General features: G+C 43.8%; 1 protein-coding gene across 1 annotated transcript in view; it reads right to left on the reverse strand.

The window, feature by feature from the left end:
• SDK1 (sidekick cell adhesion molecule 1) overlaps window positions 1-23,874 on the reverse strand; it is a 734,579-nt gene that overhangs the window by 358,360 nt on the left and 352,345 nt on the right. The window contains exons 9-12 of the mRNA XM_030212035.1: window positions 14,964-15,158; window positions 12,149-12,265; window positions 7,151-7,318; window positions 2,802-2,904 (exon numbers count right to left, since the gene is read on the reverse strand). Coding sequence (XP_030067895.1) covers window positions 2,802-2,904; window positions 7,151-7,318; window positions 12,149-12,265; window positions 14,964-15,158 — 583 coding nt within the window. The remainder of the gene's footprint in view (window positions 1-2,801; window positions 2,905-7,150; window positions 7,319-12,148; window positions 12,266-14,963; window positions 15,159-23,874) is intronic.

Below are 23,874 nucleotides of genomic sequence, written 5' to 3' on the forward strand. Positions count from 1 at the left end.
AACCCACTCTCCCCTTCCTACCCCAAATCACAAAACATTTTTCCAAATAGTACTTTCAGAAGGAAAAGACAGACTTTTTTTTTGTAGAAAATGACCTTTCCTGTTCTGAGTTTGGACATTTTACAAAAAACATCCAAATTCAGACTTAGATGTCATATCCAAAAATGCCCCTTGTACATTTGACTTGCCCAAAGTCACAAGGAGCAGCAGTGGGAATTGAACCCATGTTGCCAGGATCAAAGCTTGTAGGACATCTTGCATTTGGACGTCTTTGTGTTTGAAAATGGCCAAAAATCAAAGACGTCCAAATCCAAGGATGTCCATGGTATTTTCGAAAAAAAGATGGATGTCCATCTTTTTTTTAAAATGACCTTTTTCCCCACCTCTGAATTTGGACGTTTTACAAAGACGTCCAAATTCCAACTTAGACGTTTCTTTCGAAGATGCCCCTCTATGTAAATCACAAAACAAAAGCAAAACCTCTCTTGTATAATCTGCAAAGTGCTTATTACAATATATTCCTGTGAAGTGCAGAGAGTATGTAAGAAAGGGAAAAAGCCTCCGTACCCACAACTCCGCCCAATAGATGTTAGCAGGGTAAAGAGGATAAAAACTGGGTCAAATTCTCTTCATCAGCATAAAAAACCCTTTCTCACTAAATCTTGCTAAAACTTCCACAGGAAGCTTAATTTTTCATGGATCCACCCGAAAATGTGGCAAAAAAGGCACTTAGTAGAAAGTGACTGATTTTGTATGTACGTTTGTGTCTTCAATTAATTTAAAAGCTAAGGGGCTCTTTTACTAAGCCACGTAGGCTTCCTATGTGCGCCCAACACACGCCAATTTGGAACTACTACCCGGCTACCCCATGGCCCAGGCGGTAATTTCATTTTTTACGCACGTCCGCTGCGCACGCCGGAAAATATATTTTATTTTCCGGCGCGCAGCAGTAACCAGGCAGTAATCGGCATTGGTACGCGAACTGACGATTACCGCCTGGTTAACGTGCGAGACCTTACCACTAAGTGAATGGGTGGCAGTAAGGTCTCAGGCCCAAAATGGACGCAAGCCAATTTTCAATTTTGCCGCATGTCCATTTTCGTCCCCAAAGAAAGGGCCCTTTTTGCAGGTGCGCTGAAAAATGGGCCTGTGCGCATCCAATACACACGTCTACACCAGCGCAGGCCACGTTTCGGCGCACCTTAGTAAAAGGACCCCCAAGTGTCCTTTTTTACCACGTTTTCAGGTGGATCCATAAAAAATTAAACTTCCTGTGGAGTTTTAGCAAGGTTTTGGGGTCCTTTTACAAAGGCGCGCTAAACAAAATGGCTTGCGGTAGCATAGGTGCGGGTTTTGGGTGTGCGCCGATCCATTTTTTAGCACGCCTGTAAAATAGGCCTTTTTTTTTTGTTGCCGAAAACGGATGCGCGGCAAAATGAAAATTGCCGCATGTCCGTTTTGGTTCTGAGACCTTACCTCCAGCCACTGACCTGGCAGTAATGGCCTACGCGCACCAGATGCCACTTGGCACGCGTCTGTTACACGCGCCCAAAAATATGAAATTACCGCAAGAGCCACATGGTAGTCTGGCGGTAACTCCATTTTGGCACACGTTGGGCGCGCGTAGACGCTTAAGCGGCTTAGTAAAAGGGCCCCTTAGTGAGAAAGTTTTTTTTTACGCTGATAAAGAGAGTTTGACCCAATTTATATCCTCTTTATCCTGCTAACGTCTATTGGGTGGAGGTGTGGGTGAAGAAGCTTTTTCCCTTTCTTACATACTGTTTTGCACTTCACAGAAATATAATATTATAATAAGTACTTTGCAGATTATACAAGAGAGATTTTGCTTTTGACATTTATTTATTATACCATCATTTCAAAAAATTACTCTAATTACATTATGGCTTACAATACAGAAACCAAATTTACTTTAACAATAACATACCACGACAAATATGGCCCAATGCACCTAAATCTAGGCGCCGGGATTTACGCCACATTTTCGCTGGTGTAAATGGAGGCACATTGTTTTAGGCACTGAGATATCAACTAAGCGTATTTTATATACCGCACCTAAATCTAGGTGCCGCTTATAGAATACGCTTAGTCGGTATTGATTTCTGCGCCGATATTTTAGGCATAAAATACAGAATAGAAAACAAACAGGAAGGGTTAAAAGAATAACACAACAAAAGATTCGTAAAGTCAAACATAAATCTGGACACAAAAAGGAAAGACCAACCCTAAGCTAAGTCTGGAGAAGGACGTCACTGTTCAACCCCTAAGATGAAATCACTAGATATATCCACCTAGAACCAAGCCCATAAGAGCTTTCAGTCTCAAGTAAGCTGGCAGCGTGTTCCAAAGTGTTAGAAGCCAAGCAAAGAAAGCAGGTTGTCTGAGAAAAATCAAGCCTCAAAACCCTCGGAGATGGAATACTTAATAGATTTTGATTGTATGGGGGTGGACCTGGTAGGGTTTTAGGCATACAAAGATGTACAATAAAATGAAAACAAATTTCATTTCTCTGCTCAACTCTCATTAAGTCAGTTTTAGTGACAGTGTATTAACCTTGGCAGAGAAATCATGGCAGGCTGTACTGAAATCATGAAGTGGAACACAGCTCACTGTAAATAATACATAAGGCTGAAGTAGAAAATGGGACTTAGGGTGATTAATGGTGAGGTCTTCGGCCATATCAAGACTATGATCAGAGCTCTGCCACGGAAACTGGAGATCCCAAATGCCTTCCTTCACAACCTCCTATATTTAAACAGAAAATACCAACACTTTGCACCCACCTGATTGAGATTCTGGGATCATGTGTTGCTCCACAGAGAAGCGTGGCTGTGGTGCCTTTAATAACACTGCAGTCCTCGGGTGAGTGGGAAATAAACGTACGAGCTGAAAGAAGCACAAGACACACCTCAGGTAAAATAACAGGTGCTGTTCGACTTGCTATCGATAGTTTCTGAGGGAACTGAGGAGGTTGTCCGACACCCTGGCATCTTTTTTCCCCATTTAGGAGCAATTCTATAAATGAGCGGCTACATTTAGACGCACCGAGGCCATGTGGTAGGAGCTTACACGGATGAATTCAATAAAACGCGCCTAAAATATCGGCGCCCAAAAGAAACGCTTAAGGGCTATTCTATAAGCTGCGTCTAAAGTTAGGCACGGTTTATAGAATAGCACTTGTCTCAAGGGTCGCACGTAAATTTGAACCAATGAAAACATGGTGCAAATGCCCTGCCTAAATTTACACACGGAACCTTCTTATTCTATAATTGTGTGCGTAACCCAAAGCCATTCATCTCAGAACTCCCACTCCCATATTATCACATCACTCATACCTTTACTCACAGAAAGTTATATACCATATGACTTCATGTCTTTTTATCGCCCCTAAGCTACCATTATTTCCTTCCAAAGTTGCAATGCCTATGTTCCATTATTACATCCCTTAACGACACCTCAATTGTTTCGCTTAACCCAGCATAATATAATTCCTAACTATCTGTAACAAATTGTATTTCCAACATTCAACTCATATTGTAAGCCACACTGAACCCGCAAAAAGGTGGGAAAATGTGGGATACAAATGCAATAAATAAATAAATAAAAATCTACCCCGAACTGCCCATGACCCTCCCATTTCTGTACCCTTCATATCTGGGATATGTGCAAGCTTTAGGCTCGGATCACATTCCTAAGGGGAACTTTTACTAAGCTACAGTAAAAATTGGCCTGCGGTAGTGTGGGTGTGTGTTTTGGGTACGAACTGGGCAATTTTTTTTACCATGGATGGGAAAAAGGGCTTTTTTAATGGGCTGGGAAATGGGCTTGCGCTGAAATTAAAACTAGTGCGTGCCTATTTACGGCCTGAGCCCTTACTGCCACCCACTGAACTAGGGGTAAGGGCTCATGCGCTACCCGCGCGGTAACCATACAGCACGCGCCAACTGCTGATTACCGCTGGGAACGTTTCCCATTGTTGAAAATAGAAAATTATTTTCTACTGTGGGATTTGGTGAGCCCCAAACTCAGAATTACCACCAGGCGCACCTGCTAGCTCAGCAGTAGTGAGAACTTGGAGTGTGCCACCCACGCGTTAGCCCTCCTGCGCCTTAGTTTATGTGCATACATCTTAACTGGTTCCAATTAGCACCAATAATAGCTTAATAAAGGCCAATTACTGGCACTAATTGGCTTGTTATTCAACTAAATTGCAAGTGTAAATTGGACGAATTTGCCCATGCAATTTTTGGTGACATTTATACAATTAGGGGGATATTGTTTAACAAAACATAGGTGTCTAGGTTGTTTTATAGAAATACTACCATAACCCAGCATCACAGCAGCTATAATCTAGGCTACCACACTTACAGTATGCTAGCCTGTTTTTCGGTGCTTAAAAACGAGCCTTTCAAAAGTTTTAAGTGCAAACAATTTTTGAAAGGCTCATATTTAAAAGCACAGAAGAATAGTGCCACCAGGCCATAATGTAACTAAAAAGCTAGGTGAGACATTTTGGGACTATACTGGATTTGACTTACTACTAAGATTTTCAGTCTATATATAAAGCGTGAAGGTCTCTCTTTTCTTCCTGGTTATTGGTAGCATGTTCAACACTTATGATGTAATACTTCGCTTACAGGGTCCAAGATACTAAGGGGGTCCTTTTACTAAGGTGTGCTGAATAGGCTGTGTGAGTGTAGGCACGTGTTTTGGGTGCATGCAGATCCATTTTTCAGCACTCCTTTTTAAACTCTTTGCCGAAAATGGACATGCGGCAAAATTAAAATATTTTATTTCATGGCGTGCGGTGAAAATCAGGCGGTAACTCCGATTTGACGTGCGTAGGCGATTACCGCATGGTTAACGCGAGAGACCTTACTGCTGGCATTAAGGTCTCTCACGTTAACCGTGCGGTAATCGCCTACGCACGTCAAATCGGGAGTTACCGCCCAATTTTCACCGCGTGCCAGAAAATAAAGTATATTTTCTGGCGTGCACAGTGGACGTGCGTCAAAAATGAAATTACCATGGCGTAGCCGGGCAGTAACTCCAAAATGACGTGCGTTAGGCGCGCGTAGACGCCTACGTGGCTTAGTAAAAGGGCCCGTAAGCTAAGAATAGAAGTGAAATAACATACACAAAGGCCAGCAAATAACCACATGATCACATCTCTAAATTTTAACCTATGCAAGTCGTTGTTTTTATTGACGTAATTTTGCGTTCATAAACTCATTTTCAAAAAATTATGCAAAAACACTAACATACTGAAAAATGATGGAAATCAGCAGGGCTGGCTTAGGGCACGAGCTGGGTGAGACACCAGCTCAGGGTTCAGAAGCTCAAGGGCACAAAAAGCCTGTCTCACTCTTCACGGTGATGAGAAAGTATTCCTTTACACTCACAAAAGCTGGCTCAGGACACAACAACCCTCAGAGCCAGCCCTGCAAATCTGGTCATTAGTGATCTGCACATTGCAAAATTATGTATGGAAAGTTTTACAATTCAGTGATTTTCCATGAAATTTAACTACGCCCTGAGAAAACATAGCTAAGAGTCTTTGTAATAAAATTCACAATTTTGTGAATACTTTACTGCAAAGTAAGTAGACAGTCCGATACAGTACAAATCAAGATCATTCACAGGGAACTCATTTGATTATGGGGAAAATTCTGACTAAATACTTAGGGTCTGAATTGGCTGGTCTAACCAATGTTCAAATCAGCCATTCTGTCTGTGTGCTGCAATTAAAACTATTTAGTATCATTTTGACTCAGTAAGTTTTATCTTTACTTCCAATTTATGAGACGTGACAGCTTGGTTTTCAGCTTGTAGCAGGAACGACATTTAATTCCTGCTCTCAACACATGATTCCTGACCAGAAGGTTCATGCCTAACCTTTCCTTTTGGATGCAGTCTCTCTATGCCTGTGTGTGACTCATTTCATTTCATATCTTTTCATAAATGCTGACACTCATTTCTATCTGTATCTGCACACTTCCAGGCACTACAGATAGACATAACAACTTCACCAGCTCACATCTATTTCCTGCATTTGTAATTTTACGGCACGGCTGCCGTTCTTGCTCTTTGCCTATACAGTGCCCTGATATAACTTTACAATTTATACGGCATAAGTTGTTGAATGAATTCAGAATGAGAATGTGATTTACTTAGCTAAAAACTGTTTAATCAATGAGCCATTTAAGATACCGCAATCCACAGAGAGCACATAATGTAGAGTGTATGCAGTTTTGTATAACCAAAATTACACGTTATTTCTGAAGTAAAAATTACCTGTAGAGAAAATAAGCACAAATCTATGTGGACAATTTTTTTTCTGGGGGCTTTAATCAAAGTTTTGATTATTGTTGCAAATCCTGTATGTAAAAAGCACTTCCCAAGAGAACAGTTTTCAAAGCTCCCTCAGTTTTTCTTCAGGAGGGAGTCTCCACCCTTGTTTTCAATTACTACTGTTTCTATTTGGTATAATTTTAATCCTGGTCAGTGTCTTTTTTAAAACTTAATCCATAAACTAGAATTTAACATCTTTAATTATCTCTTACAAGAATCTCGGTGCGTCCACATGCTCATTCTAAGGATGCACACTGAGAGACAAAACTGTCAGCACTGCAAAGACCCCTCAGTAACAAAGGTTTGTTGCAGTGCTGACAGTACTGTGTCTCTGACAGGCGGATGCATCAAAGTCCTGTTATAGAAAATGGCCCTCTGCTCCTAAATTTATGCGCTGCTTGTAGAATACGCTTAGGCGGAAATGTTTTCCACGCAGATTTTTTAGGCACCATTTATAGAATCCTCCCCTTTGCGGTAAGCCTTTTTTTCTCAAGCTAAACACGCATTATGGCTTAATGTCCTTTGCTAAAAGGGACTCTTTGTTTTAAAAACATGCATGAAATTACAAAAAATAAAAATTAAAGGGGCATATTTAAAGCAGGACATCTTCAGATTAGAATTTTATAATTTATTTCAGTACTTCAAATGATACTTTTCTTCTGGGTGTATAAACTCTTTCAGGCTTTCATTACCTCCATTCCATAAAAGGTCACTAACAGCTCATGAAGGACACTGATAATCATAATCACATTGAGAGTATTAAAAGAAGGAGTGTCCTTACTCCATACAGTCAGCGAGGCAGAAGCACTGATGGTTCCTTCTGTGTTGACAGCATGGCAGATATAGACGCCCGAATCTTGCAAGGTGACAGGAATAATCTGTAGCCCACCTGATTCAAGGAGGCTAAACCTGGGGATCTGAACGGAGCCACTGGCTAGGATCTGATTATCTGGAACAAAGAAGAAATGATTTCCAAACATCAACATTTCACTGACATTTTCAAAAACGAGTTACCATATAATGAACACAAACAAATATAGAAAAACACACAGCTAGGGATCCCCAGAAGCTTAGCCGGTGGTGGGAGGCGGGACTGGTGGTTGGGAGGCGGGTATAGTGCTGGGCAGACTTATACGGTCTGTGCCCTGAAAAAGACAGGTACAAATCAAGGTAAGGTATACACAAAAAATGGCACATGTGAGTTTATCTTGTTGGGCAGACTGGGTGGACTGTGCAGGTCTTTATCTGCCGTCATTTAATATGTTGCTATGTTACCTAGGCAACCGAGAGAATGAGCCAGGCCCAGGGCAGGGCTGCCGCCCCCCTTCCCCGGGATCGCCACCCCCCCCCCCCCCCAGGATCGTCATCACTCCTGCAGGCAGCGCGGCTCCTTCCTCTGCTCAGCATTGCCTGTACCGGTGGCTGCTTTCCTTAGGTCACACATACTCGGTTTCAAAACTGAGCATGCGCGGCCTAAGAACCCAGCAGCTGCTAGGCAGGCAATGCAAGGGTGGGCGGGGGGGCGCCGCCGGAGTTTTCTCTCTCCTGCTCCTATTGGGATGCGATCACCTGGGTCCTGCTGGGCCCCCCTTTGAGGCCTGGACCCGGGGAATTTTGTCCCACCTGCTCCCCCCCCCCTCGGCGGCCCTGCCTAGGCCATCATGAAAGTGATGACTTAAGTAAAGTATTCATCCTCAGTGAAATGAACTTCAATGTGGGATGCTTAGAAAAAGCGATTTGTGTGCCATTTTTAATGTAGAGAGTACTTTTAAATGTGAAGTACATAGAGGTTTGAAACACTTCTTTACTATGGCACTGATACTCCGAACACCTGCGGTAAGTCAACCACGCAGAAACTATACCGTCAGAACAGCGCAGAAAATTAGCTCGCCAATGCTCAAAGGAAAAGGTAAATTAGACGCACACTGTTAAAGCAAAAGCAAGGAAGGGGACTTGCTTGGCGCATGCGCAGAAGAATTTTATGATAAGACCAGCCCCGGTGCCAAATAAACCTAAGCGTGAAGCACAAATTGGCACCTGTTTTCTGCGCCTTTAAATATAAGCTTTTCAATTTTTTTTTAAATTGGAAGGCTTATATTTAAACGCAGGACACAGGTGCCAATATGTGATTTCGCATTTGGGTTTGCTTGGATTCGCACACATTTTTCTCTCACTACTGGCGCTTCAGGGATTGCACGGGCTTGCTTCTGCATCCAAACCATATAAAAACTGGCAGATTTTAGATAAAGAAACATGAGAAATCCTCTCTTCAAACACTCTTAACGCCTTCTCTGAGCTGGCATCATTTTTCAGCGGTAAAGGCGGCTTTGTCTTGTGCGCTGTTCTCTGAGCATTGGGAGGGAATAGAAAATGACCTCATTCACATTCATGTTGTTTGACTACATTAGCGTGCTAATTGCACTAATCATTGGTGTGCTCGTTCTTTCCCGTGCTGGAGCCTCTGAGCATTCTGCAAACTGAATGATGCGGGTGCTAATTCAGTGCTAGTGGCCATTAGCACCACTGTTTGCTTCTGGGCATCGGGTTATATACTTCTTAATAACAGGAAGAAAAGCCTATATGTTTATTCAGTGTCATCCTATATAATAATTCTCACCTCCAACGTTCTGACTTGCTGCCTGGCACCGTGGCTCATTCCGAGTTGGTCTGCTAGGCTCCGTAGATCAGGCTGACATCACCGTAGCCATTATGATGTCAACTTCAGAACCCGGGGGGGGGGGGGGGGGGAACATGCCTCACAGCTGATCCATGTCCAGAGGAGGGTCGCTGGACATGGGTAGCTGGAGGGGGGGCAGGGGAGAGAGGAGGGTCACTGGACATGGGTGGCAGGAGGGGGGGCAGGGGAGAGAGGAGGTTCGCTGGATATGGGTGGCTGCAGGGGAGCCGAGGAAAACCTTGCTAGCGCCCATTTCATTTGTGTCAGAAACGGTCCTTTTTTACTAGTTACTTCATAAAACACACTTAAGAAAAACTGTCAGTATCCATTTAAAAAAGGCTTATTTTAAAATGGTTTCAGTTTGGAGCTAAGGGACTGTAACAGGAAGGATCAGGAAGTCAAACTACAGCTGCATAATTCAGAACTTGGAATGCCCTTGCTTCTTTAATTTCTGTTCCGAAACAGAACACTTAAGAAACAGTAATGTACTGCCTGGTACTCAGTGGCACTTATTAGGGTAGCAGCCACAGTGGGATAATTGCTACTGATTGAGGCCATACCTGGATTTTGAGCAGCAGTATGTGGATAGTGCCACTGAAAACTTCTGCAGATCACACCAGTGCTATCCAAAGAGGGGACAATTCTACAAAGCAGTTGCTAATGTTTTTGAGCAGATTGTGCACGCAAACGATTAGAATAATGGAATATTCATGTGTATGTACGCAATATGTGCGCATGTGCTAAAAGTCAGCCTAAGTGCTACTTTGTAACTACATGCATATATTACATAGGGCTAGATATATATATGGCGCCTAAAATATCAGCGCCAAAAAATACCCGCTTAAGTGGTATTCCATAAACTGTGCCTAACGTTCAGTGTGGTTTGTAGAAGAAGCACTTAAGTGGACAGGTTGCGCGTAAATTTAGGCATCACCATTTATTGCCAATGCCCGTGCCTAAATTTATGCGCAGAGCACCATTATTCTATAATTATGCACATAACTAAAAACCACGCCCCCGATTCGCCCTGAAATGCCCATGACCCTCCCATTTCTATACTCCCTTTTCTAGACCGTGCATACATTTTATGCACAGATCCCGCATCTAAATTTACACGTGTTAGTCCCAATTCTAATGAGTGCCAATAATTGCTTGTTAAAAAGTCAATCACTGGCACTAATTGGCTCATTATTCCAATAAATTGCATGTGCAAATCGGGAACATGTCTAAACATGTGCACGCAATTTTGGGTGAGTGTTAAAAAAATCAGGGGGTCGGAAAACGATAATGCAATACTGGACTGTACGGGATCCTCCTAACTTTTGGCATTGGAGGAATCAAATTCATCTTTTGGCCACATGGGAAGCGGGAGCGGCGAGGGGGTCCTTAGGTCATAGGAAGAGATTTCTTAAAACTTGGGACCCTTTCTTGCAGTCTCTCTCAGTCCCTGGAGTCGTAGCTTAATAGTGAATAAGGTGTAGTAGTTTCAGGAGTGCTAACTGTCTGGCTTGTTCAGTAGCTTGGGAAGTAAATTGGGTTATTTGGGTTGGTGGGGTGGGAGCTAGGAGGGGGTAGAGGGGGGTAATTAGGAGAAGGGAATGGGGTGACAAAATGGGGGGATCTTAAAGCTTGAGGAGGAAGTTTATTACTCTGTACTGTATTCAAACACACGTGGGATAAACATAAAGGAATCCTATTCAGAAGGAATGGATCCTAAGGAGCTTAGCCGAGATTGGGTGGCAGAGCCAGCCGGTGGTGGGAGGTGAGGATAGTGCTGGGCAGACTTATACGGTCTGTGCCAGAGCCAGTCGTGGGAGGCGGGGCTGGTGGTTGGGAGGCGGGGATAGTGCTGGGCAGACTTATATGGTCTGTGCCCTGAAGAGGACAGGTACAAATCAAAGTAGGGTATACACAAAAAGTAGCACATATGAGTTTGTCTTGTTGGGCAGACTAGATGGACCATGCAGGTCTTTTTCTGCCGTCATTTACTATGTTACTATGTTATGTACTGTACTGCTCCTCATGAGGTGTATTCAAATTAAACTATACAGAGTATGATGAAATGTAAACAGTTTGGCCCCTCAAGAAAGGTTGGAACATAACACGGGGGAACATTAGGGCTAGTCTGGGGGAGGCTATCAGAGTGAAGGTCTTCTTTTCCTTTTATTCTAATACATGCTATATACATGTCCTAAGGGTTGTGTTATCTTTAAGGTGTTCCTTAGAACTGGGGGAGGGGAGGAAATGTAAGGGGGGGAGGGGGGAAATGAACAACTTACAAGTGATATTTGGATTGTTTATTTTTGATGTTCAATAAAAAATGTTTAAACCTTAAAAAATCAGGGGACAGAGCATAGCTTAGGGGTGGCCATACACATGGGTAGACTGTAAGCTCTGTCAAGCATGTTCAGTGTACAGAGCTGTGTACATCTAGTAGTGCTATAGAAATAATAAATAGAGTATGCACATATCAAGCATCTTCTGGGCACCTATATAAACAGACAGTAATAGATTTACCCCTCATATGCCAATGTATCCAATGTGGGGCCTGAATGGAGCTAGGACTTAGCTGGAGACCAGGAATAGTCAGCACCGGTATTTGGATAACTATCCGGATCATGCAGGACAGCAAAAAGCTGTCCAAAGTTATCTGGATGCTACAAGGCAGCGGCCGTGGTCAGCAGGATGCTAGGCTGCATACAGAGGGGTATAACCAGCAGAAGAAAGGAGGTGTTGAAGCCCCTCTACAAGTCATTGGTGAGGCCCCACTTGGAGTATTGTGTTCAGTTTTGGAGGCCGTATCTTGCTAAAGATGTAAAAAGACTGGAAGCGGTGCAAAAAACAAAAAAGCTACAAAAATGGTATGGGATTATCTGGATAATCATGGCTCTACCCATTATATTCAGGTATTCAGTGTGGATATTTGGATAGCGACTGGTGCTGAATATTTGGGTATATTTTTATAAATGTCGACTCTGGTGTTTGAATATTGACCTGGTAATTTCTGTAAGGAAAGGAAGAAGGAATTATCCTGAATATACTTCTAGAAAATTGGAAATGATACATTTCAACCACTTATAAAAGAAAACAAAGCTACTGTACTTCTTTTCCACGTTATTGCTGGTTTTGGAGCTCCTGAAACATCACAGGTTAACAGAGCAGTTGTTCCATCAGTAACTGTAGTATCCACTGGAGTTTGTGTAAAGGTTGGTGCCAGATCTAAATAAAGAACAATACAAAATTAATGTTCGGAATCGAGTCTTTGAATTATTTTCTGTGAACTGTAGGCGGCTTTGATAGCTCTAAGGACCTGATAAACGCATTTCTGGTGAGACACATTCCCATCAAGGATACATTTTCATTCACGTTATAAATCTTTTCTGTTTTGGGTATATGAATCAGTCAAAACAATTTAAGTCCAATAAGAACCTGGAAAAAGACCTAGAAATGTTTTGGGTAGCATGGGCACCTCATAGAAACATAGGAAATGATGACATAAAGACAATATAGTTTATCCAATCTGCCTACATCTCTTCCTCTTCCTTAGGAGATCCATTGTGCTTGTCCCGTGGTTTATTGATTTGTCTTGATTTAATTTATTGACTTGAATTACCACTTATCACAACAAGACATTAAAGTGGTTTAGAGTAAAACAGCATCAGATCTCAATAATTAATTTCTCATTACAATAAAAAAAAAATCTTCAACCTTTTTAAAACAGAAATCAACAAAACAATACAAGTAAAATAATTTATACCTAATGTAGATCAGTCAATAAGAATCAATCTTAAATCGAATTTAAACCATAAATCTGTTCAAAGAGTCAGGTTTTCAACGTTTTTCTAAATGACAACTAATTGCTAATACTGCACAATTCAATCGGCAGAAAAGGCCCAACGTTAACCGAACATCATCTGTTCGATATTTACAGGGACTTAAGCTGGCAAGAGAGGCTAAGAGCAATTCTGCAAATACCCACATAATTTACATAGTGCATATTTCCAAGGGGGCGTACGCAGGGGTGGAGAATGAATGGGACACAGGAGGGCTCCCACTTACACCCATAACTTATGAATATTGTAAGTTATGTGATTCCGCTCTTCCACTTATGCCAGCTGCACGGGTGGCTTAAATATTAGGTGCACTGGTACCAGGCTACACTTGTTCTCTGTAATGGAACCTAGACACCTTGTTTCTGTTATAGACTAGGCTTCTACTGCACAATGGAGGTGCCTCGTTATAGAACTGTCCTCTTTAAGCTTATCATCCTTCTTAAGGAAAGCAACAAGAGTGACCTTTTTAGAAATATTAGGCCTGTAAAAACAAAGAAACATCCAAAATATCAGGAGTTTCTAAGAAATGTTGGTCACATTTTTTAAGCAGTATCTAGAAATCAAACAGTATAGTTTGGAAATAATGGTAGAAGTAAACAAATATTTCTTAATCCTAAGGGTGACAATAAACCAGTTTTTCAAAAATTAAGGAACCTTAGATTCCTAGATTTCAAGGAATTCTCCAAAATCACGAGGCTGTGATTCCAACAACTTCATCCATCTGAAACGATTCTGTCCTCATGGTATCCCAGCTTAGCAACAGTTCCCTTAGAAAAGGAAGAAACACTTCCCATAAAACCCTAACAAAATAAGCCAGTGCAAGAGACTATCTTACAGATATCTACCAATTTCACACCCATGGGTTCAACTCCAGTTCCTTCAACTGGACTAGACAACCCAGAACTGAAGACAACTTTTGAATCTTCTCATCCCCTTTGGCCGCATTCCATGATCTTGTGCCACAGTAGATCTAAGCTTTAAAAGAAATGCAGACAGAGAAGATGAAGTCACCGAAGGGCAACAGTCTCAAGAAGGACCCAGTTCTCCACCCCGTCCCCATCAATCCTTGTGCTGGCCCAACCGACGCAATGACTTCAGACATTTCAGTACGTTCTCTCTTTCAATCTTAATTCTCACCATTATATATTTGAAGATAAAACACATTTCTTCTTGACAGTATGGTGGTGGCATTATATAGGTGATTCTATAAGGCCTGAAAAGATTGGGGGTCCATTTACTAAGGTGCGCTGAAAAGTGGCTTGTGGTAGTGTAGGCGTGGGTTTTGGGTGCGTGCTGATCCATTTTTCAGCGCGCCTGTAAAAAAAGGCCTTTTAAAATTTTTGACAAGAACGGACGTGTGGCAAAATCAAAATTGCCGCGCGTCCATTTTGGGTCTGTGACCTTACCGCCAGTCATTGACCTAACGGTAAAGACTTATGCAGTAAAGACTTATGCGGTAACTGGGCGGTAATGACCTATGCGTGTTAAATGCCAACTGGCGCGCATCTGATATGTGCGTCCAAAAATAAAAATGATTTTTCCGACGAGCGTATCAGACACGCGCCAAAAATGAAAATACCGCAAGAGCCACATGGTAGCCGGGCAGTAACTTCATTTAGGCGCATGTTGGGCATGCGTGGACGCTTACGCGGCTTAGTAAAAGGGCCCCTGGGAGAGGGAAAAAAAGGAAGAACAATAACAGATCACAGTTGATCATGTTGCCTGGCCATGTTGAGGTCAAAAGTCAGAACTGTAAAGAAGGTTCTTTAATAATCCTTACACTCACAGCACTAGAATAATCTATTTTGTTTTAAGATTACTCAGTCATTCAAAGGAACAGAACCTGAAGGTGGTCAAAACATTTGATAGGTGGATTTCTGTAGGCAAGAGTATTCACATAGTATCATCTAGGAAACTGTACTAGCACTGGGATGAAACACGTGATTACAGAAAGAAACTTGATGGCTCATGATGTTTACAAAGCGATGCTGTTTTCTACACCTTTGATCTGGGCCTCATTATTAACATACCTGAGAATACCAATATCTTTGATCATGAAGTTATTACAGTTATTCTAAACTCACTGGTCACATCCAGGTACAAGTAGGTCTGTACTTCACCGGCTTCATTTTTAGCAAAGCACTGAAAGATCCCAGAGTCATCGGGATGCAGTCCTTGAATCTCTAGTCCCCCACTCATTAGTTCTTTATAACGAGGGTTCTTAAGTTTGCTGATGGCAACAGAATCCTTATACCATACTAGAGAGGGAGTAGGAACCCCTGTATGGAAAAAGAGAAAAAAAAATCTCATCAAATATGTATACAGATGTGTGGCTTAGAAAAAAAAAGATGTGCTATACTGGGTCAGACTAAGGGTCTCCAGCAGTGGCCAGTCTGGCAGTAGCTGTAGTACCTGGTAGATTTCAAACAACAGATCCATTCTTTGTTGCTTATTCCTTGGTATAAACAGTGTCTTTCCCCATGTCTATTTGGCTAATAATTGTTTATGACAGGGGCGTAGCCAGACTTCGGTGGAAGGGGGTGTCCAGAGCCCGAGGTGAGGGGGCACATTTTAGCCCCCTGCCGAACCCCCCGCCACTTTCAAACCCCCCCTGGCGCCGCAAACCCTCCCCCATCCCTTTCGACCCCCCCTCCCTCCGCCAGGTACCTTTGCTGGTGGGGGTCCCCAACCCCTGCCAGGCGAAGTCCCCTTCAGCGCCAGTCTCCGAGTCCGGTGCGTTCGCTGATCTGGATTCTGTTTCTGTGAGTCCAGAATCAGATCAGCAACGCACCAGAGAATGGCGCTGAAGAGGACTTCGGCTGGCGGGGGTTGGGGACCCCCGCCAGCAAAGGTACCTGACAGCGGCGGCGGGGGGGAGGGCTGGCGGCAGCACGGGGGGGAGTCTAATGTGGTGGGGAGGGTCGGTGGCGGGGTCAGCAGTGGCGGCAGGGTTGAAAGCAGGAGGGCCAGGGCAAAATCTGCAGGGGCCCATGCCCCCGTGGCCCCACCTAGCTACGCCCCTGGTTTATGGACTTCCTTTGGGCATATGTCCAAAGTTCTTTTAAACCCAGATAAAATAAACTCAGCCATATCATGCAGTAACAAATTTCAGAGTTCAGCGCTTTTATCAGGCTGCAGTAAGCACTAACACGTGCTCACTGCAGCTTAAAATGGCGCACTGAGTGGTGAGCTAAGTATCCTGCACTATGGTGCATGTGTGTGCTTGCTACCCACACACTAGAAAATATTTTTTATTTTTTTTAGCTGAGGCAGCATGTCTGGGGGTGGAGAATGGACCTTTATGCATTAATCAGCACATCAGCATTGCTGCACGCTGATTAGCATGTGAACCTTTACCTCCGACAAAATAGGTGTTGGTGCGGGCTCATACACTAACTTTTGTTAATGGCCATGTGCTAACGGCAACATTAGCACATGGTTATTGAATCAGAAAATCAGCCATTTTCCATCAGCAGCAAAAAGTGGGCTTAGAGCACTGGAAATACCCATATAAGGGCATGCTAAGGACACTTTTTTCCCACAGCTTTGAAAACGAGTCCTAAATCTGCTAATGGTTAGTTTCATGAAGTGTTTCCTAGACCCAGCAGCATCTGAAAGGGTAAAGCACTGCTCCCTAGTTACTTGTTCCAACCCAGTCATGATTTTATTCATCTATATCATACCCCCTCTTTCTCTGAGCTTTTCAGGGATCCTTCTATTAAGATGCGCTGAAAAATGGCCTGCGCTGGTGTAGACGCATGTATTGGACGCAGGCAGGTCCATTTTTCAGCGTGCCTGCAAAAAAGTCCTTTTTGGGGGGGCTGAAAATGGACGTGCGGCAAAATAAAAATTGGCGCAGGTCCATTTTGGGCCTGAGACCTTACCGCCACCCACTGACTTAGCGGTAAAGTCTTACATGCTAACTGGGCGGTAATCATCAGCATGCATAAACCTGCCGATGACCACCCGGTTAGCGCCGTGTGCTGCGTAAAAAATGAAATTACTGCCCGGCCGTGCGGTAGCCGGGCAGTAGTTCAAAATTGAAGCACGTACGTGGCTTAGTAAAAGGGCCCTTTAGTCTTTCTCCATAAGGGAGCCATTCCACTGCTTTTATCATTTTTGTGGCCCTTCTCTACACCTTATTTAGCTTTTCTAGTTATAAGCAACGTAGAGGGGCATAATCGAACAACGCCGGCAAAAAAGATCGCCGGCGGCACAACAGCTGGCCTGAACCGTATTATCGAAAAAGATGGCCGGCCATTTTTTTTCGATAATACGGTTTAGCCCAGCCAAATGCCAGAGTTCGCCAGATTTGAGATGGCCAGTTTTGTTTTTCAGCGATAATGGAAAAAAATGCCAGCGATCTCACACCCGGCGAAATCCAAGGCATTTGGTCGTGGGAGGAGCCAGCATTTGTAGTGCATTGGTCCCCCTCACGTGCCAGGACACCAACCGGGCACCCTAGGGGGAACTTCTAAAAATTGTAAAAAAATGCACAAATAGCTCCCAGGTGCATAGCTCAATTACCTTGGGTGCTGAGCCCCCCAAATCCCCCCCAAACCCACTCCCCACAACTCTACACCATTACCATAGCCCTTATGGGTGAAGGGGGGCACCTACATGTGCGTACAGTGGGTTTTGGGGGGGGGGGTTGGAGGGCTCAACACAGCATCACAAGTGTAACAGGTAGAGGGGGTGGACCTGGGTCTGCCTGCCTGAAGTGCACTGCACCCATTAAAAATTGCTCCAGGGACTTGCATACTGCTGTCAGGGAGCTGGGTATGACATTTGAGACTGGCATATAGGCTGGCAAAAAAGGTTTTTATGTTTATTATTTTAGTGTGGGAGGGGGTTAGTGACCACTGGGAGAGTATGGGGAGGTCATCCCCCCTTCCCTCCGGTGGTCATTTGGTGAGTTGGGGCACCTTTTTGAGGCTTGGTCATGAAAATAAAAGGACCAAGTAAACCTGGAGAAATACTGATTAACGCCGCTTTTTTTTCCATTATCCGCGAAAGCCGGCCATCTGGTAGCCATGCCCATGCCCGCCCATGTCCCGCCTTCGCTACGCCGCCGGTACGCCCCCTTGAACTTTCGCCAGCTCGGCAACGGGAAAGCGGTGATGCTGTCAAAAAAGCAGCTTTCGATTATACGGACTTCGCCACGAGAGATTGCCGGCCATCTCCCGATTTATGTCGGAAGATGCCTGGCGATCACTTTCGAAAATAAGCCTGAAAAAGACCTATGGAAAGAAAGTACATGCAAAAATATTTTACCTATGCAGAAGGACAAGGCCAAACCAGAGCAACTGTCTAATCTAATTAATAAGACATGAAAATGTATCTATCAAGGGATATAGGTATATTTATGGAGCAAAATACTGCATTTAATTCACATATACAAAATATACAGTCATGAAATAAATTCAGGCAAAGCACTGATATATTTATAGGTATTATTTCTAAGTTTAAAGTCCATTTATATATATCACAGGCACACTCAGCACAACCTGAGGCAGCCTGGCGACCTAAATCTTTTAGGGGTCCTTTCACTAAGCTGAGGTAAGAATTGGCCTGAGCGGCCTTAAGTGGGTTTTTCCTGCACACTAAGACCATTTTATCGCAGTCATAAAAAGGCCTTTTTTCTATTAGTTTCATTTATGCTGTGCGCTGTTAGCCGCTCACCATAATACACATGTACTCCTGCATGTCCTTATACATTTTTTACAAAAACATCTGTGTTCGGGGAGTGGTGGGTGGGACTCTGTCACAAATTTCTCAAAGGCAGAGAACGCTGGGTAGCTCTGCACTGGAGATCTGTCAGATGATGTCACCCGGATGTAAGAATCATTGTCCTGCTTGTCTTTGGAGAATAGAAAATGTGCTTTTTTTTTCGATTTCGCTCATCCCTTTTTCAGTGGTAGCTCAAGACAAATTACTTTCAAGTACACTGGGCAATTTCCCTGTCCCTGGAGGGCTCACAATCTAAGTCTGTACCTGAAGCAATGCCCTCCTAGGAGGCAAACCCCATTTTGAAAGATGGCAGCACAGGGGTGTAGCCAGACACCCAATTTTGGGTGGGCCTGGGCCCAAGATGGGTGGGCAGAAGAACCTTGCCCCATCCCACACGTGATTCGGTCTCTCCTTCTCTCGCCTGCATGCCATATGGTCTCTCAAACATCCCCCCTCTCCCATATACCTTTTAAATAGCAGATTTTCACCAGCATCGAGCAGCAACATGTTGGCCCTACACCCTTCCCTCTGATGCAACTTCCTGTTTCCGCCTAGGCAGAAATACATCAGAGGGAAGGCTGTGGGGCCAGTGTGAGCAGTATGTATGTCACTGCTCACTGCAGGTGAAGATCTGCTACTTACAAGGTATGCAGGAGGTACACTTGTTGGGAGTTTTCGGCTGGTGGGGCTTGGGGATCCCTGCCAGCCACATCATAGGTATGCTGCTACTGGGTGGGCCTGAACCCAAAGTGGGTGGGCATGGGCCCACCCAAGCCCACCCTTGGCTACGCCACTGTGGCAGCACCAGAGGCAGGAGTGATTGGGCATCTTTCGGTCAACTCTGCAGCCCCCCATTACCTCTCCACTCTCATCTCTCCCTACATTCCTTCCCGTGAACTCCGCTCACTGGACAAATCTCTCTTGTCGTCCCCCTTCTCCCCTACTGCTAACTCCAGACTTCGTTCCTTTTCTCTCACGGCACCTTATGCCTGGAATCGACTTCCTGGACCTATACGTCTAGCTCCATCTCTACCTGTTTTCAAATCCATGCTGAAAACCCACCTTTTCACTGCTGCTTTTGGCTCCTAGCCTCTACTCATTTCCCCTCCCTTGTTCCTTCCTTGCTTCTCACCCAGTACTTCTCTCATCCGTAACTGTCTTGTCTGTCTGTATTATTTAGACTGTAAGCTCTTTTGAGCAGGGACTATCTTTCTGTGTCAGGTGTTTAGCGCTGCGTGTGTCTGGTAGCGCTATACAAATGCTAATAATAATAATAACTTGATTGGAAACAAGAAAAAATCACAATAAAGTCCAAATTGAAGATCCAGATTTACTGATAAGTTTTCAAGTATACAATGTATTTGATATACCCCACAGACAAAACAGTTACAACATACAGATTCAGAGAGCAAAGAATTGAGCTACTGCTTGGTCCAAAGAGACCAGGCTTCTCCTGAACAGGCTGTATCAGGGTTCTAATATGGTTGTGTAAAAACACAAACAAATACAAAAATCATCATAAAGATAATGAAACAGAAACTACTAAGGGAGGAATTGAAGATGTGGCTTAAGATTCAGCAACCTGCGGGATCTCAGTACTGCAGGTTGTTGAATCCTGTGGTAAAAGAATGACGCTGTTTATGAGCCACCTCACAAGCAATGTTATTCCAGTGGACCGGGAGCTTCAGGTCGGAAAGCTGCTGCCTGATGCTCCCGGGTTGGTGACTGGGAGCTGTCCAAGCTTCTCCCCCCCACTCAGAAGCATATGTCCCCCCCCCCAATTAAGTCCCTCACTCTCCTTATTGCAAGCCCCCAACCTCTATAATTCCCTCTCTACCCCACCCCTGTGCCTGTAGCTGTCTGGCCTGGTGGTCTAGTGGTCCCAGGGAAGCAGCGATCCCCCATTGCTCCTATCCTCTGGGTGCTACCTGTTAAAATGGAACCCCTAGCGGTCATATTCCTGCTGATATGGCTTTGAAAATTATCTCCTAAACTGTCTAATGCACTGCATGAAAATACTGGGGTCAATATCCGCAAATGAATCTTTTCCAGAGATAGGAAGGCGGTAGAACGAGAGGACATGAAATGAGATTGAAGGGGGGCAGACTCAGGAAAGATGTCAGGAAGTATTTTTTCACGGAGAGGGTGGTGGATGCTTGGAATGCCCTCCCGCGGGAGGTGGTGGAGATGAAAACGGTAACGGAATTCAAACATGCGTGGGATATGCATAAAGGAATCCTGTGCAGAAGGAATGGATCCTCAGAAGCTTAGCTGAAATTGGGTGGCGGAGCAGGTGGGGGGAAGAGGGGTTGGTGGTTGGGAGGCTAGGATAGGGGAGAGCAGACTTATACGGGGACTGTGCCAGAGCCGGTGATGGAAGGCGGGACTGGTGGTTGGGAGGCGGGAAATACTGCTGGGCAGACTTATACGGTCTGTGCCCTGAAAAAGGCAGGTACAAATTCAAGGTAAGGTACAAATTCAAGGTAAGGTATACACATATGAGTTTATCTTGGGCAGACTGGATGGACCATGCAGGTCTTTTTCTGCCGTCATCTACTATGTTACTATATTCCTGCTGATATGGCTTTGAAAATTATCTCCTAAACTGTCTAATGCACTGCATGAAAATACTGGGGTACTTATCAAGATAGGATCCACTCCTACCCGCCTGGATAAATGTCACTCACCAGGGTCAGATACTAATTTTCAACAGCATTATCTGTGGAGTTATAAGGGGGCAATTTACTGAAGCTTAGTGTCCTATGGGACATTAGCTTGCACTAAGTGCTTAAGTATAAAATAGGAAGCACAGCATTTAGCATGCAATAATGTCCGTTAACGTGTACTAAACTTTAGTGAAAAGATCTTCACAAAAGCAGTTTTAATTGTGTGTCTACGAGGAAAAGGTTTTGATACATCAGGTCCTTAGTCAGGGGTGGGGCTTGTACAATATTCTCTCAAAGTCTACCAGCTTTCTCCAGGTTCCACAGTTTAAACTTACAGGGATGGCCGTTTCTGTACGCTATGGGGTGTATTGGATGGTTGGGGAGAGAGGTTTTGATGACCTCCCACACACCTCTGACGGAACGCTGGGTTTGTGTCTTTGAAGTTTTTCCTACGCTTTAGATGTAAAGAAGGAGTGAAGTAGTTGGACAATTTATAGGCTCCATCAGTACTCATTTCACTGCTCATTTCAGCTTAACACAGCTCTTGAGTCAGATATGATAGTACTTCTCAGCTGAATGCTTCAACATCACATTGTGCCTAAGCTAATTCAAAAGGAAAGCATTCTATCTTCACTCTGCTCTAATTCTGTTTGTAATATCGTTCAACGTATTTTTTTCCTTCATGTTCCATTTAAAAATACAAAATAGTGATTGATGAAAGGGAAGGAAGAAAGTAAAAAAAAAATAGACAGTAAATAAGTTTTGGAAAATAACTGGCTTAGAAAATTATGAAAGCGAAGCAGCTGCTGCTTTGCCTTTTCTTAGAGAAATCCTGTCACTGGAACTGGTTTTTGAATTATAGTGTTCAAAAGCTTGGGCGCTGGGAAGTTTCATTTAAAAATCTGAGCATTTTATTTTAAGTAGTGCAATAAATCACCACAATTCATTTTTGTAATAAGAGTTGGATGTTACGGTGTTAAAACACCTTTCAATTAAAAGAATAAATTACATGAAGAATCTGTTATAACAAAGGTGTAAAGTACACTTGAATGCTGCTCCTTCTGACGTCTCCTCCGAGGAAAAGCTCCATAATTTTAGCTATTGGAGTCATTGATTGTTTCTCTACGTTTCAAGTTATGGGTCCCAAAGTCACTGTTTTAGTTCAATTAATTCACTGGCTGAAGTCACTAATCACTTTAGTAGACTGCAAAAGCACAAGTTATTCTTTCATCCGTTCCTGATTTTCCTGTACAAAATTTGCAACTCACCTCTGCTACTATGGGGTTCATTTTTGAATGAGAAAAAATTTCAAAATGTGTCATAAAGCAGCATTTGGCCAAATTCCTTCACAAAACGTCCATATCGGTATTTTCGAAACCTATTTTGCAGATGTTTATCCATGCAATTAGTTTGCTGTGCATCCAAATCACAAGGGTGCATGTCAGGAGTGTGTTGGGGGCAGGCTTAGGGCGTTCCTAACACTTGGACATTTTGTAGCCATAATAAAACAAAATGAAAACATCTAGGGCTACAATTTCTACGTTTTGGTCTTGACCTATTTTTAGAATGAACAAGGCACAAAAAGGTGCTCTAAATGACCAGATGAGCACTGGAGGGAATCAGGGATGATCCCCTTACTCCCCCAGTGGTCACTGACCCTCTCCCACCCGCAAAGATGTGAATAAAAACAGTACATACCAGCCTCTATGACAACTTCAGATGTTATAGCCAGTACTATTATTAGAGTAGCAAGCAGGTCCCTGGAGTAGTGTAGTGGCGAGTGCAGTGTACTGTAGAAAGAAAGACTCAGGCCCGTATCCCACTCTACCTGTTTCACTTGTTGTGAAAAGTGTGAGCCCTCCCACACTCACCAGAAACCTACTATACCCAAATATAGGTGCCCCTTTCACCCCTTAGGGCTACTGTAGTGGTGTACAGTTGGGGGCGGTGGGTTTTGGAGGACTCAGCAGACAAGATAAGGGAGCAACGGGTGAGGTGTGTACCTGGGAGCTTTTATATGAAGTCCACAACTGTGCCCCCTAGGTTGCCCCATTGCTCTCCTGGGATGTCTATGTGGCCAGTCTATAAAGAATGCTGGCTCCTTCTACATCCCAATGGCTTGATTTTCAACATTTTTCACTGAGTCTCAGCTGCTGCTGGGCTTATTAGCCATTTTGAAACCTTTCTGCTTTGCTTTTGCATCGTCTAAGGCCCTGTAGCTTGTACTGTCCTAGTCTTGATTCTTGTTTGTATTTCTGTGTCTAGTTCTTGGTTCTTTGTGTGTCTTGTTTGGTGGCTGCCTGGCAGCTTTCAGTCATATTTCTTATCTGTGTTCCCTGTTTTAGTGGCTGCTTGCAGCTTTCAGTCCTGCCCTTTAGCTTTCCCTTCCTTGCCTTGCTGCCCCTGTATGTTCCTTTCCCCTCTGACCCTCAGTCCTGGTTCAGCCTAGTGGGTATCCAGTCCTGCCTTGCCCAGTAAGTCCTGCCGGCCGCCTGCACCCAGGGGCTCAACTCCTGGGGCAAAGCGGCTAAGTGCAGGTGAAGACTAGGGTTCCTGCTCTGCCTGTTCCAGCTTGTTTGCCTCTGCTGCAACTCCAGTC

Source organism: Microcaecilia unicolor, chromosome 8 (assembly GCF_901765095.1).
Source record: "Microcaecilia unicolor chromosome 8, aMicUni1.1, whole genome shotgun sequence".
Taxonomy (NCBI): domain Eukaryota; kingdom Metazoa; phylum Chordata; class Amphibia; order Gymnophiona; family Siphonopidae; genus Microcaecilia; species Microcaecilia unicolor.